The 17,002-nt window shown below is 33.6% G+C and overlaps 1 protein-coding gene and 1 pseudogene across 2 annotated transcripts; both read left to right on the forward strand.

The window, feature by feature from the left end:
- The first annotated feature begins 1,090 nt into the window (after positions 1-1,090).
- Positions 1,091-3,014, forward strand: LOC145160244 (putative inactive purple acid phosphatase 29 pseudogene; annotated as a pseudogene). Its single transcript, XR_013738084.1, has 2 exons — positions 1,091-1,253; positions 1,613-3,014. The product of XR_013738084.1 is annotated as a putative inactive purple acid phosphatase 29 pseudogene (transcript).
- Positions 3,015-4,916: 1,902 nt separating this feature from the next.
- LOC145160245 (endoribonuclease E-like protein) lies at positions 4,917-7,034 on the forward strand. Its single transcript, XM_079079367.1, has 6 exons — positions 4,917-5,148; positions 5,450-5,727; positions 5,793-5,958; positions 6,043-6,287; positions 6,360-6,547; positions 6,640-7,034. The coding sequence occupies exons 1-6, from the start codon at positions 4,953-4,955 to the stop codon at positions 6,845-6,847; spliced, it is 1,281 nt and encodes a 426-aa protein (XP_078935493.1). The 5' UTR covers positions 4,917-4,952; the 3' UTR covers positions 6,848-7,034.
- Positions 7,035-17,002: the final 9,968 nt, after the last annotated feature.

Genomic DNA, 17,002 nt, shown 5'->3' on the forward strand with positions numbered 1-17,002 from the left:
TTTTTTAGAAATATAAGATAGTAAAATGTCTTTAGTAAAACATGTATAAACCATTTTGTTATGTTCACTTTTTTTTTTAATATCTATCTTGTGTTATTGTTTAATGTATATATGATTTGAGGAGATTATAAAAATATATTAAAAAACTGTTTAGAAAAAAATTATGAAAAAATTTATGAGGGTCTTTTCTCAATAAGAAAATATTAAAAAATTAATTAAGATTTGTAAACCTAATTGTCGATTATTAATTCAACTAGACTCAAAAATCTAGTTGGTAATTGTTAGAAATCGATTAATAAACAAAAAAGTATAAGGGTTCTATAACATGCTACAATTTAAATAAAATTAAATTTGTTTATACTATTTTATTTTGTAGTTTTGGTTCCGGCCCCCTCATTTTAGTGCTTGTGTTCCTCCCCTGGGTGGTGGTGATATTTAGAGAGAGAGAGAGGTATTTTTTATTTTTCTTTTAATCATAAAAATATTTAAATAAAAAACTGAAAAAATAGAAAAAACAAGGGTAAAATCGTCAATACATAAAATTTTAAAGTAAATTGAACCAAACTCACAACAAAATAAAAACTTTAGACCTCTAGTGCTAGTCCAAAACTTTTTGGATTAAAATGACAATTTCCGGTAAACCTGGGAACAATTTAGTCCCTAGTTTTTAATTCTTACCTAACAAAGAGATTGTTCATTGTCTATTGAATTTAATTCCCACCCTATCCTGAGCTTTGAGTTTGAATACTCACTCATTTGCCCACATGCCCCACAGTTGCATTTGTCTCTCGATAATGTCTGATGCCGTTTCCAAAACAAGAAACCTTTGAACAAGTCAACCGTAAATTCAACGGTTGTAATTTAATTCGCGGGCCCAATATCCAGATTAGTTGTTGTAAACTTATAATCCTCATAAATATTACTCCATGACTTTTATCTTGAATACTTTATTTCTTACAATATAAACGTTAATATATTGATTTCATTTTTATTTAAGGTTAATTCCATTTTTTTTCTTTCATTAGATAACTAATTTTGTTCCAAAAAATATTTATTGTAACGTCAAAATAAACCGAAAAGCCCATATCCAAACACCGCCATCATTGTCTTTCTCTCTTTCGTAGGTGTTTCTCTTTCAAATTTTACTCCTACTTTTACCAGACTACTGGCCGTAGACTAGACTCTAGAGTGTCTCCTCCACTAGTTTGAGCTCCGGCGTATTCCATCACCACCGATGCCTCCGCTTCCTTAAGGTATGATTCTTCTTATTCTCGTCGTCCTCTTCTTATCTCGCTTCTCTTTTAGGATCTGAAACCCTAGAGTAAAGGAAAGCTGACTCTGCAGTTTTCATACTTGGATGTGATCTTCAGAGTCGCTCAATTTTTATTGTCAAAAGACACAACAGTTAGAGATTTCCCTGTTTGATTGTGATTTGTTTTTTTAATATGAGTCAGTAGATACTCGTCTCATTTTTCACAAACGTGTTCGTTTTTTTTTTCTAGTTAAAGGAAATCCTACAACTATTTATCATCGTTTTGTAGTAAATTTAAAGCATCTTTGAATCAAAACAGAAGATCTGGCTTGATATTAAACAATTCAACGTGAATTTTAGGAATACTGCGATATTTTCAACATATTCGCTTTGAAGAACCATTCATCCACCTTCTAAATAACCGAAACTTCATTCGTTCCCTTCAAGATGGCGAAATTTCTGTTGATTGTATTCGTTGTACTCTGCTTCCTTTCAAGTTTTATCACAGTCAACACTCAGAGAACACGAAGGTCCTCTAATGGTAGAACTAGAAAACAGCTACGATTTGATAAAAAGAAGGGCGAGTTTAAGGTTCTACAGGTGGCTGACATGCACTATGCCGATGGCAGAAAGACTCCATGTGAAGATGTCTTGCCCAACCAGCTTTTCCATTGCTCTGATCTCAACACCAGTGTCTTCATCAACCGAATGATCAAAGCTGAAAAACCCGACCTCATTGTTTTCACAGGGGACAACATCTACGGATTTGATGCAACAGATGCAGCATCCTCCATGAACGCAGCCTTTGCCCCTGCAATCTCATCAAACATCCCATGGGCTGCAGTTTTAGGCAACCACGATCAAGAATCAACCTTATCAAGAGCAGGTGTCATGAAACATATTGTTACAATGAAGAACACATTATCTCAATTCAATCCTGAAGGTATTCAAGTCATAGATGGTTTTGGGAATTACAATCTTGAAGTCCATGGAGCTGAAGGAACAAGTTCAATGAACAAATCGATTCTCAACTTATACTTTCTTGATAGTGGCGATTACTCCACAGTATCTTCAATCCCTGGATACGGATGGATCAAACCATCTCAACAGGTTTGGTTTCAAGAAACATCTAGAAAGCTTCAAAAGACATCAAAAGCACCTGGACTTGCGTATTTTCACATCCCATTACCAGAGTATGCACGGTTTGACAAGTCAAACTTTACGGGTGTGAGACAAGAAGGGATAAGTTCTGCTTCTGTGAACTCAGGGTTCTTTACAACTTTAGTTGAGACAGGTGATGTGAAGGGTGTTTTCACTGGACATGATCATTTGAATGATTTTTGTGGGAAGTTGAGTGGGATTCATCTTTGTTATGGTGGAGGGTTTGGGTATCATGCATATGGGAAGGCAGGGTGGTCAAGAAGGGCGAGGGTGGTGGTGGTTTCTTTAGGGAAGGATGAAACTGTGAAGAGTATTAGAACATGGAAGAGGCTTGATGATGAAAAGTTGACTGCCATTGATGAACAGGTTCTTTGGAGGCGGAGTTCATCTGGGAGTCGTAGGAAGAAGCCACCTGTTGTTAACCGTGGTTGAATGATCCTTGAAAATTTTAGACAAGATCTTGGATCTTGTTGTAATTTACACTGTTATAATGTGATCTTTTTTGTTAGCAATTGAGAAGTGAAAGAGGTAAGTGGTTTGTACTTTGTAGTAGGCTCTTATATTTAGTAATGCTAGAAATGAAGAAGTCTACTTATTGTTATTTTTTATGCATTTTGTTGTGTTCCAAGTTCCAACTATGTTTTATATTGGGCAAGACATAATATGGCATGACAAGTTTGCAATGCGATTGGCATATGCTGAGAGTTTTAAAGGGAGAAACAAATTATGTTCCACCAAAAAAGAGACGTGCTCAACCACAATGGAGAGAAAATAAAGAGTTGTGTGATTAAAGAAAAAATACTACAACCAAGAAAGTTGTGTGAATGGAGGGAATCAGAGTAAAATGGTAAAAACTATGTGGAAAAGCAACAACCTTCAAGTACCACAACTATCTTCATTTCCTACCATTCTCAAACCATCATTATTAATCTTATTTCATTCGAACCTCAACACTCATCGGACCTCTCTCAATTTTATCTTTGCAAAATGTCTTCTTCAAATGATCAACCCAATTCCACTAATAAAGGGAAGACCTTGATTGTACCTTGGAGCCCGATAGAAGAGGGGGCTTTAGTCGTGCATTGGTTAATGTATCGGAGGACCCGAGGGTCGACATCAACGAAAATGTTTCAACTTTTTGGACAAAAGTCATCGAACGTTTCCTCAACGGAATGAACTGTGGTTACTACATAAAGAAATATCAAATCTACATAAATTGAAGGTACACGAAAAAAGTAGTAATGGAGTTTGACACTGTTTAATAAAGTGAAATGTGATTGGAAAATGGTAAAAATGATGCACTGATTTTAAGCATTGTTCTTGAAATTTTCCACCAAGAAAACTGAAAAACTTTATGCTATATAGAGTTTTGGAGTATTGTCAAGGGTGTACAAAATGACGTCAAATGTAATACGTAATTTTTATGTTTATTATAATGTTTCTTAGATTTTAATTGAATGTTATGTATTTTTATTTTAATGTAAAATGAAGTTTCTAGTTTTTAATTTCATATTACATAATTTCCTAATATCTAGTTTTATATTATATTTTCATATATTTTCTATTTAAAATTGAAAACAAACAATATTCTTTAGTTATCATTATAAAAGATATTATATTTTCATATATTTTCTATTTAAAATTGATTTTTTACTTTTTGAAAAAACAATCATATTTTTCAATTTTCCATTTTGTCCCCCATTAAGAGGTTTACCGTTAATTGACAAGTTTTTTTTATTTGAAAAAACCCTACAAAAACTATGAAAAACCCTCATACTTGGCAAACTTTTTTTCGTTTTGATCCATAATTCTTTTGTTCTTATTGCTAATGTTGTTTATTGTGTTATTGATGGAGGAATATAGAGGTTTGATTGTGTCCGTGCTTGCTAATTTAAGAAGTGAAGGTTCTACATATGCTAACTTAATGGGAATTGTATCACAAATGGTTTTTGTGTCTTCTAATTTAGAGATTCGAAGTTATGCATATTTTAACTTGTACACAATCGTATCACAAATGGTTATGTACCCATTAATTTGGAGACTATAGGTTTTATTTTTGTTAATTTGAAAATGAATAATAATCAATGCATAAGAATTTTGTTGACTATGTTATTATCGTCTTATTTGTACGACTTTCGATATGAAAAAGTTTAGTGAAAGCTGAAATTAGGTTTTCAAACATAGATTAGAGTTCGAAAGAAATATGTTATGTCAATTATAATTTCTGAGTGTCTTACAAATAGATTTCGATATGTATTTTTTGCTGTTAAAATAGGATACAACAACCTTTTTTTTCTGAAAACAATCTTATGTTTCCTTTGACATTGAAAAATCTAAAGGATTTTATTAAAAATTATATATACATTTAAAGAGAAAAATATAAAAATATAAAGTGTTATAATAATAACCTTTTAAACATAAATCTTACGAGGGCAAAATGGGAAATGAAAAACAAACGTTGGGTTTTAAAGAGGTTTTACGAATGTTTCAATTATCCAGATATTTCTCGCACTCAGGTGAGCAACAAAACTGAAAGAACATGAGTAACTTGACGGGTTTCGAAGCTCCGATCTCCACCATCGCCGGTGCCACAAAGCCTTTTGTCTTCAACTCCCCAGTCCTTCCGTTCAGTAGCGAATTCCTTTTAGCTACCCCTAAATCCTTCCCCATTCTCATCTTATCCTTCAAATCCCATAAACCCCCAACTACCAAATTCAACAAATTTCAAACATCCAGTAAGTTTTCACGTTTTCTCAACTTACTCCGCTTCATTTCGAACTTTGATATGGATTTGCTATGCTGTTCTTATTGTATCTGATATATGTATGGAACCTCGAAAACTTAAGGGATCCTTATTGAGTTCTTCGAAGAATTGGTGTTATCTGTGAAATAGATATTCAAAGGAATTACACGGTTTTCCCCTTGGATATTGGAGGAATTCGATTCAAAACTTGAAAATTATCGCTTATTTTCCTTTTCTTCTCTTGATTAGAGCGAGTATTAGAGATTGATTTTGTTTGCTTTTTTTCTATATAGAGACTTCATGTAGCAATTCGAGTACTGCACAACTTGAGGAGGACCAAGAAGTTGAACTCGCTGAAGGATATACAATGACTAAATTTGTTGATAAGATCATTGATCTGTTCTTGAATGAGAAACCCAAGCCCAAAGACTGGATGAGTTACTTGATTTTCAGAGAAGATTGGAATAAATACAGAGACAACTTCTACAATCGGTGTAAATCACGTGCAGATACAGAAAACGATTTCACATTAAAGCAAAGTTTGATCACATTGGCAACAGAAGTCAAAAAGGTAAAATTTCTTTACCAGCACTTAAATTTCATGTTCTTGATTGATTCCTGAAAAAAAAATTACAGGTTGATGATGAAATGGAAAGACATTCCGAACTTCTTAAGCAGATAGAAGACAGCCCAATGGACATAAACGCCATAGTTACAAAGCGTCGCAAGGCTTTCACAGGAGAATTCTTTCGTTACTTAACAGTAGTTCAAGAAACTCATGATAACTTAGAAGATCGTGATGGTGATAATATCTTAAAACATCATATTCAATTTTCTAAACTTTTTCATATCCATTTCTGATTTCATCTCACTTCTTTTTAAGCAGCCATTGCAAGGCTTGGAGCTCGATGCTTATCTGCAGTGAGTGCATACGACAACACATTGGAAACAATGGAGTCATTTGATGATGCTCAGGCCAAATTTGATGATATTTTAAACTCACCTTCCATTGAAGCAGCATGTGCTAAAATCAAAAGCCTTGCGAAAGCAAAAGAACTTGATTCCTCTTTAATTTTGTTAATTAATAGCGCTTGGGCTTCTGCAAAAGACTCCCCCACCATGAAAAATGAGGTAAAAATCCTAACTTTTTATATTCAAACAGCTTTATTTAACATGAAATTGAAAGATTTTTTACTTTTGAAGGTGAAAGCGATAATGTATGAGTTATATAAAGCAACAAAGAGTAGTTTAAAGAGCATAGCACCAAAAGAAATAAAGCTACTAAAGTATCTGCTTAATTTCACGGATCCAGAAGAACGATTTTCAGCTTTAGCAACTGCATTTTCTCCTGGAAAAGATGATGAGGCCAAGGATCCCAATGCAATATACACGTAAATTGACTCTAATTTTAATTTATTTATTTAACTGTGAAATTGAATTTTCAAGATTATGTATGAATTGAGGATGTTATATTTTATTACAGAACTCCAAAGGAGCTTCACAAGTGGATTACTATAATGCTGGATGCATATCAGCTTCATAAAGAGGAAACAGAGATTATGGAAGCTAAGGAGATGAATTTGCCAATGGTTATTCAGAGACTTTCTATTCTTAAGGAAACAGTTGAAGAAGAATACTTGGAAAAGGATACCCCTGAAGGGAAAAAAGAGACCAATGCAGAAGAATTTTGAGGTACTATTGTTTTTTTTAATGATTATTGGTTACTAGTTGCTATTCTGGTTAGTGTGGGGTACAAATTTTGTAAGCAAATAGTTGAAATGTCAATTAGAATAGTTAGGTCAAAAACCAGTTAGACCTTTAAGTTGTTCTTTCAAAAATTTATATTATTATTATAGTATAATATAGGTTTTTTCTTAATTATGTTTAGTATAACCAGGCCTTCTTGGTTTGGTTTATATCTATCGATTGTTCATTGATGTTATGAACTAGAGTTTGTACAACCTCATGATGCTTCTGCGAAAAATTTGGATATATACAATAAGCAATATATAATTTACAATATGACTCTGTTTAATTATATATAAAAGTGCAATTATGATTTGTGAAAATGATTAAAAAAAAAGGAATTTTTATGTGTTTTTGCAATCTTACATATGCATAAAAACTTGTAAAAACTTATTTTCTTAAACAAATTTTATAGAAAACAAAGTTGTAAAAAAAGATGTAAAAGAAGTTGTACAAATATAACTTTGTAAATAAAACTACGTTTTAGAAAACATATAAAACAAAATTGTTAAAAAAATGTTGGGAGAAATTTTGAAAAAAAATAAATCCAGACCAAATTCTTAATAATACCTAAGGTTGCGTTTAGTTACGGAAAAACAATTTTCATTTTCCGTTTTCTGTTTTCCCTTTTCGATTTTCGTTTTCCGTTTCCATTTTTCATTGAAAAATTTAGAAAACGCGTTTAGTTAAACTTGTTCATTTTTCATTTTCAGTTTTAGAAAATTAGAAAACGTGTTTAGATGTGTATTTTTCTACCCGTTTTCATTTTTAGAAAACGGTAGCGGTGGTAGGGTGTGGGTGGGGGCGGTGACGGTGACGGTAGCGGGTCGGCGGCGGTGGTGGTGATGACAGGCGATGGTGGTGGCGGCGGCAATTGTGTCAGTGGTAGTGATGGCGGCGGCAGCGGTGGTGGTGGTGCTAGTGACGGGTTAGTGGTGGTGGTGGTGATGGTGATGGTAGGTCGGTGATTGTGGTGGTGGTGTTGGGTGGGTGGGGGTGCGAGTGTGTGTTTGTGTGTGTGTATGTGTGTGCTTGTGGGGGTAGGTGTGGGTGTGTGTGTATGTGTGTGCTTGTGGGGGTAGGTGTGGGTGTGTGTGTCTGTGAGGGTGGGGGTGGGGGTAGGTGTGGGTTTGTGTGTGTGTGGGTGTGTGGGTGGGTATGTATGTGAGTGTGTTTGTTTGTGTGTGGGTGCGTTGGTGGGTATGTATGTGTGTGTGTGTTTGTGGGTGGGTGTGTGTGTGGGTGGGTATGTGTGTGAGTGTGTTTGTGTGTGTGTGAGTGCGTTGGTGGGTAGGTATGTGTGTGTGTGGGTGGGTGTGTGTGTGGGTGGGTATGTATGTATGTGTGTGTGTGTTTGTGGGTGGGTATATATATATATATATATATATATATATATATATATATGTGTGTGTGTGTGTTTGTGGGTTGGTGTGTGTGTAGGTAGGTATGTATGTGTGTGTGTGTGTGTGTGTGTTTGTGGGTGTGTGTGTGTGTGTGTGTGTGGGTGGGTATGTATGTGTGTGTGTGTTTGTGGGTTGGTGTGTGGGTGTGTGTGTGTGCGGGTGGGTGTGTGTGTTTGTGGGGGGGGGGGGGGTATGTATGTGTGTGTGTGTGTGTGGGTGGGGGGTGTTAAGGTGATGGTAGGTAGAGGTGGATGGGGTGAGAGTGGGTGTGTGTTTATATTTTAGAAAAATTTTGGAATTAGAAAAATGTGGAAAACAATGATTATCAGTTTTCCAAAAATTTCCAACTTCTTTGTAATTTTAGAAAACGGAAAATTTTCATTTTCCGTGAAAAATTTAGAAAAATAGACGAACTAAACGCGTTTTCAAAATTCTCATTTTTCTTGGAAAATTTTTCCGGAAAACGGCCCATTTTTCCGCAACTAAACGCACCCTAAAAGTTGCGCCAAAACTGTAACAACAAGTATGGTGTGCGACCAAGTTCATAATAAAAAATAAAAAGTTGGGTTAAAACTGTAAAAAAAAAAAGAAACTTGGATGGTCGGACTTGGACCCAAGTTGGATCAGGGTGAGGATATATATTCAACCGGGGAATAAACAATGATGGAAGGGAGGGGAGTTGAACTCCTACTTTATCTAGAGTAAATACATCGACAATCTTATGTTTCATATACTTTTATATTTCTAATTAATTATACGTCTCTTTTAACTATGATGATGCTGCGAAATTTGTTTATGAAGTTTAGATGTCACCCTAAATGAAGATAAAACAAAGATGACAACCAAAGGTGCATATTCGGTTTTCGAAAACGGAAAATGACACAAATGCCCTACGAACTTTCTAGAGTTTACCCGTTGAGTCCCTAAAGTTTTTGTCGGGCTTATGGGTCCCTAAACTAGGATATAACCTGCTCTTTTAGTCCATGTCAACCTGTAATAGCCGGTTCAGTGATCTATTAGACCAAAAAAAACTCACATTGTGCCTAATAACGGTAACAAACACATGTGAATTATAAATCAACATGTGTGTAGATTTAGGTCTCGTTTGATAGTTTATGTCTGGGAAAGTGCTGTCTGGTAAAGTGCTGTCTGGGAAAGTTTTCTGACTGGGAAAGAAACCATGCTGTTTGATTGTACATCTGATTGACTGTGCTGAATGATGAAAAAAAAGTAAGAATTCAATAAAAAATAAATTTTTAAAAAGTTATTTAAAAAAAATTAATAATCCAAGAAAGAAAGAAAGAGGCCGGGTTTGGTGCATAATTATCTTTCCAGCCCATTCGGTCAGAAAGATATGATTTTGGAGCTTTCTGGGAAAGACATATCTTACCGGGAAAGACCATTTTTTTGTGCAAATCAAACAGTCTTTCCGGTCCATTCAGCCAGAAAGATCTGTTTGGACCTGGAAAGATGCATATCAAACGGGGCCTTAGTCATGTAACTGTAACGTAGTGGTAGTATGTATACCGAGTCTTACGGTGTTAGTTGTCAGTCCTTGTATATATATTTTCATATACTCGTTGTATTAGGGGGTGGAATGACATAGAAGAATTATTCAGTAATCTCTTTCATTTATATGGTATCAGAGATCCACTAATCATCTTCGATCCTATCCTTTCCAATGGATAATAACAACCAGCTTTTAGGTCTCGCCACTACCACCGGCGCACTCAACTTCCAAATCCCCTCCATCTCCATCAAATTGGACCGCAACAACTACCCCCTCTGGCGGTCCACCATTCTCTCAGCCCTAGCCACCTTCGACCTTGCTGAATTTGTGTTATCCTATAACCCACCGGTGGCCACTATTGCCGTCACTGCGGATGATGGTCAAATTACCCATCACCCAAATCCGGAATTTCAATTGTGGGCAAAAGGGGACAACTTTGTCCTTCTCTGGCTCAAATCCACCGTCACCGACACTGCCCTTGCCATTATCGCCACTACCACGACCTCTCATGAAGCTTGGTCAAAAATTAACAAAACTTTTCAGGCGCAAACCAAGGCACGACGGATGCAAATGAAAGCAGATCTCCAATCGATGACCAAGGGTTCTTCTTCAATGCTTGATTACATCGACAAAAAACGGGCGATTGCTGATTCCCTCGCCGAAACGCTCAACCCAATTTCTACTGAAGACTTAATCGGCCACATCCTTGCGGGCTTGGATTCCTCTTACGGCCCGTTTGTGACGGCCTACATGATGCTCGACACCAACGATTCAATCGACGATGTTGCTGGCATGCTACTCCTTGAGGAATCTCGTCTGGAGCAAGAACTCAATAGATAGGCGGCGCTTAATCAATCTCCAAGCTTGCCCACAAATACACTTGCTCTCACTGCCAATCGTTCTTCTCCACGCTACCATTCCGGTAATGGTTCCTCCAATTCTACTCAATCTAACAATCTATCCAGTGACAATCGCAGGAAGCAGCGCCCTCTTTGTCAAATTTGTAACAAGCTAGGGCATGAAGCAGTAGATTGTTGGCAGAGGGACAATCAAGCAGATTATCCGTCACGAAGGCCCAATCCAAGAGCTGGTCAGCGACAGGTTCACTATGCCGGTCATCACAGCCCCTCCACAGTTGTTGATCCTGCCTGGTACTTTGACACAGGTGCAACGGATCATGTCACCAATAACGCATTCCTCAACGGAGATCTTAAAGAACAAGTGTACATGCGACAGCCTCGAGGTTTTGAAGATGTCAACAACCCGAATTATGTTTGCCGTCTTAATAAAGCCATCTATGGCTTGAAGCAGGCACCAAGGGCTTGGTTCACCAAATTGAAGCATTATCTCACCACCAATGGGTTTCGGGCATGTCACTCTGACACATCCTTATTCGTTCACCACTCTTCATCTGCTGTCATCTACATACTTGTGTATGTCGATGATCTCATAATTACAGTTTCGGATGCATCTCTAATTCAACGTTTCATACACACCCTTCACAAGACCTTTGCACTTAAAGATATGGGATCTCTCACATATTTTTTGGGTATCAACATCACTCGTGACAACACAAAACTTATACTTAATCAATCGGGTTATACCGAAGACATCCTTCGTAAGACGAAGATGACAGATGCCACACCTCTTGCTACACCCGCTGATGCTAACTCTCGACTGATTCTTCATGGAGAACCATTCTCGGACCCAAAACTTTACAGACAGGTGGTCGGCTCTCTTCAATACGCCACAATAACACGACCTGACATAGCCTTTGCTGTCAATCGTGTATGTCAATATATGCACGCTCCCACAATTCAACACTGGCAGGCAGTCAAACGCATCCTCAAATATCTTAAGGGCACAATCTCACACGGTATACATTTCCATCCAACAGACAAGTCATCTCTTATCGCCTTCTCTGATGCCAGTTGGGTGTCCGACTCGGATGACAGTCGTTCTCAATATGGATTTGCCATATACCATGGCAACAATCTCATAAGTTGGACATCACGAAAGCAAAAAGTTGCTGCTAGATCGAGCACTGAAGCTGAATATAGGGCGATTGCATACACTGCAGCTGAACTACTTTGGCTTAAACACTTGATGTCTGAATTACGGGTTCAAATGACTACAGCTCCACTCATGTTATGTGATAATGTTGGTTCAATTTTTATGACTAAAAATCTGGTAATCAGAACGAGGTCAAAGCATATTGCACTCGACTTTCATTTTGTCAAAGAACAAGTAGAGGCAAATCAGCTGCAAGTTACACATATTTCGTCTACTGATCAAACAGCTGATATTTTCACGAAACCACTACACAAAGACAGATTTCTCTCATTATGTCACAAGCTTTGCGTTCAACCCACTAATTAGCTTCCCGAGGGGGGGGGGGGGGGTAATAACGGTAACAAACACATGTGAATTATAAATCAACATGTGTGTAGATTTAGTCATGTAACTGTAACGTAGTGGTAGTATGTCTACCGAGTCTTACGGTGTTAGTTGTCAGTCCTTGTATATATATTTTCATATACTCGTTGTATTAGGGGGTGGAATGACATAGAAGAATTATTCAGTAATCTCTTTCATTTATAGTGCCCCTATAAAGCCAAAAAAATAAGTTCGGGGATCAATACAAATTGAGTGTGGATCAGCTTTAGAAGAAAATGAGAGTTTGTACGAATTGATCATCGAACTTATTTTTTTGGCTTTATAGGGGCACAATGTGACTTTTTTTGGTCTAAAAGGTCACTGAACCGGCTATTACAGGTTGACAGAGACTAAAAGAGCATGTCATATCCTAGTTTAGAGACCCATAAAGTCCGACAAAAACTTTAAGGACTCAACGGGTAAACCCTAGAAAGTTCGTAGGGCATTTGTGTCATTTTCCCTTTCGAAAAAGCTCGATTGTATTTAGGGATGTCAATAGGAGTAATATTGGTGATCTTAGTCTTTGTCTGATTATAATACCGTTTTTCAAACTTGTTCCCGTCTAAATACTCATTAGATTTTCGGGTATCGGCTATCTCATTTATTATTTTAATAGGTTAAAGTGTTAAACTATACCGTTGGACTTTTCATTACATAAACTTGATCACAACTTCATCTAGAAAATAACTTCAAATTTTTATTAATTTTAATTTCTAATCACATCAACTAGTTTAATGTCTAACAAATTTTATGTAAATGTACTTATCACTATATAAAATTTATATTATTCAAATTCCATGATAAACTAATCATATCTAATAACATAAATATCAAAAACAGTATCTAACAATTTTCATTAGTAACAATTTTGAAATCATATATATATATATATATATATATATATATATATATATATATATATATATATATATATATATATATATATAATGGTATCAGAGCCAGATTTTCATAAGAGATTATTATGTGTGATAACTCTGTTTGTTATTTGGTTAATTTTTGTTTGAAGAATTTTAAGAAAATTATGAGTTTTGTTAAGAATGATACAGAGACCAGACCAGTGATTGGTTGGATTAGCGTAAGACGTGCAAGTATGGTAAGTCACGGAGCCGGACCACAATCATCGTTGGGCCGATGCCCTCTCTGTTCATCCAAAATAAAACAAGTAAGTTTTCTTATAAAATCTTTAAACTAAAATTAATTAAATATGAGTAGATTTTCACGCATATTATCTAAAAAATATGATACTGGTAAAAATATTATGAATAAAGAACAAGATTATGATGATAATCATATAAACTCTATTGAAAAAACTATTGACAATATAGAACAAAATTTAAATGATTGGACTATACCTAAAACAAATATAAACACAATTTATAGAATAGGGACTTTTGATTATTTTCAAAGTTACTCAATTAAAATGACTGAACAAACCCTATCCATTGGTCAAAACCAACAAAATATAAATTTGTTATCATCAAGATCTATTTTCGAACATAGACAAAAATATAAATTTCTTCATTTAGGTCTTGTTCAAATTGCTATCAAACCTCTTTTTAGAATTGGTGTTGATGCTCCTGTTCTCTTAATATTAAGAGATAAAAGACATACAGATTTTCAAAATTCTATTTTAGCTATGGCAGAAACAAATATCGCAAATGGACCAATTTATTTTAATTGTTATCCAAATTTTTCCGTAGGATTATTTGACAAAAATATTTTAGACACTTTGGTTTTAACTGTTGAAACAAAGAATTTAGAATTTAAAAATAACTCTAAACCTTTAGCAATCATTTATCGTGTTTGTTATAAAACCATGACAACTACCTTAGAACCAAAAACCCGTTTGTCAAATCCAAGAAATGAAACAATTATTTACGAAGCAAATACTAATCATACAAAAGTTCATATGCCTAAACGACTTAAATGGTCAGAAATTACTCAATCATGTAATTGGAATTTACAAAATGTTATTGAACCAAAATCTTTAGATTCTTCAAAACAAATTTCAAATATAATTGAGCATAATGATGGCTCAGTTGATATAAATTTTTCTTCTACAAATTTTTCATCATCTAGATTTTCTACTAGTTCTATTCCTGAAATTGGTACTTCTAAATCTTCGTTTTCAAAATCAAAGTCTTTAAATTTAAAAACTGTTGACTATTCTAGTTCTATTCCTAAACCTCTTTATCAAGAAGATCAAACTAGTGATACAAGTTTACCAAGTCCTACTAAATCTGATTTTATTAATGAACTTCAAAATTATAGACAACAATTATGACTAATAAAGTTCAAATAAATTGTAATTCTTTAAATAGAAATAGAGTTACTGCTATTAAGAGATTAAGAAATTCAATAAAAATATTTAAAAAACTCTTACAAGAAAAGATATTAGAATTAAAAAATATAAATAATGATAAAGAACTATTAGAATTAGAACAAGAAATTAATAACATAAAAGCAGTATTAAAAACCTTTAATATACATCTTGATAATTATTTAACAAATTTATCTAAATATACGTGTTAATGAGTTCTAAAAGACAGATTAGTTGTTGTAATAATAATACTTTTTGGAATAATTTATTAAAGACCAGATGGCAAATTATTGCAAGCGTTTCTAAAGAAATAAATAGAATTAAACAACTTAAAGAAAACGAAGAAATTAAATTAATTAATACTGGAAAAGACACATATAATTATAATATTCAAAAGGAAATAATATATTGTTTATCAAAAATGATTAAAAATAAAAAATATTGTTATTAGTGCTCAACTTAGTATTATTAAAAATATATCTTTTAGATTAAATCAATCAACTTGTTAAAATGAATATTAATATAGATATTTCTAAAATACCTTCATATGTTAATTTTGATTATTTAAAAGAAGAAGAATATTATAAAGATTATAATAATACAAAAAGAATTTGGCATGAAGAAAACTTTTCATATTATATAAGATTTTTACATTTTGGACTTTGGGAAAATTATGTTTTATCAAATCAAATTCACTCTCCGTTTTTTCAATGGTTCGAATTGATTTATGTTCCTAAACATAATATAGATTATCCTTTTAAAATGCAAACTGTTTTTCCTGTTTCTTCAAAAACATACAAGGATGTTATTACTAATCAAGAAATTATTTCTGAATATCCGCCAAAAAGGGAAATCATTATTGATAATAATTTTATTGCAACCCCTTTAGTTAAAGTTCCGAGTCAGATAACAAATGAAAAATGTTTTCAAAACATTATTTATCAAAATAATTATTCAAATGAAACTCTTTTAACTATTTCAGATCAACTAAATAGGATTGAAGAAAATACTATAAATTTACAGTTATCAAAAGAAAATAAAATTAAAACAAAATTTTTTTATAATAATATAGCAAGTTCTAGTAATGTCAGCTTTATTCCTCATCAAATAAATGGAAATTTTAATCTTGGAAATAAAGATTTAATTGATGAATTAGAAAAAAGACTTACTAATTTTCGTATTTCAAAAAATGTATCTATAAATATGTTAAGAACAAATAATGACTCTTTTGACGAATCTGATGAAAGTAATAATGAAAATGAATTAAATTTAGACAATCTTACTCAACAATTCATAAATGACAATGATGATATAAATCAGCTTACAAATGATTTTTCAGGATTAAATAAGATTAATTCTTTTGGTAATAATCCAAAACCAACTATTAAAAATTATTGGAATAGACCTTCTCTTCCTGATGTTCAAATTGAAGAAAGAGCTTTTCAATATGATCGTTCAGCTTACGATGGTACATCTGTTTACGAATGGAATATCGATGGTAACTCTGAACATCAAATCCTTAATATTGTTCAAGAAATGACCATGGCAGCTAATGCTTACAAGTCTCACAATAATACTCAAATTCAAATTGTTAATATTATTATTTCTGGGTTTACTGGTACTCTTAAAGGTTGGTGGGATTTCTATATTACACCAGAAGAAAAGAATTTTATTATGACTGCCAAGAAAACCGTTATAAAACAAGAAAATAATTTACCGATTCAAACTCAAGAGGATGATATGGTTAATACTTTAATTTTTGCTATAATCAAAAACTTTGTAGGAGATCCTACTACTTTTCAAGAAAGAACTTCTGAAATTCTAATGAACTTACATTGTAGAAAATTAACTGATTTCAGATGGTACAAAGATAATTATCTCGTTAAAGTTTTTTCAAGACCTGATTGTAAAGAATCTTATTGGAAAGAACGTTTTATTGCTGGACTTCCAAAACTTTTTGCCGAAAGAATTAGACAAAAATTAAGAGAAAATTTTAATAATACAATTCCTTATCAAAACCTAACTTATGGAGACTTAATTAATTATATTAATAAAGAAGGATTAGCTATTTGTGCTGACCTTAGATTTAAAGAAAAACTTAAAAAAGATAGAATTAATAGTAAGAATGAATTAGGAAATTTTTGTCAACAATATGGTTATCAACCATTAACAGGTCCGTCTACTTCAAAAACCAAAAAATATAATAAAAAATCTTCAAAATATTTCAAGAAAAATAAATATAATAAATCAGAAAAATATAAGAATTATAAGAAAAATAAATTTTTAACATCAAAAAACCCTTATAAACGATCTAATAAAAATTCTAAAAGAAAATCAAAAGACATTATTATTTGCCATAAATGTGGTCGTAATGGTCATAATGCTAATAATTGTTATGCAAAAACAAAAA

The sequence above is a fragment of the Lactuca virosa genome, chromosome 2, assembly GCF_052849685.1.
Source record: "Lactuca virosa cultivar CGN04683 chromosome 2, Lactuca_virosa_CGN04683_v6, whole genome shotgun sequence".
NCBI lineage: Eukaryota > Viridiplantae > Streptophyta > Magnoliopsida > Asterales > Asteraceae > Lactuca > Lactuca virosa.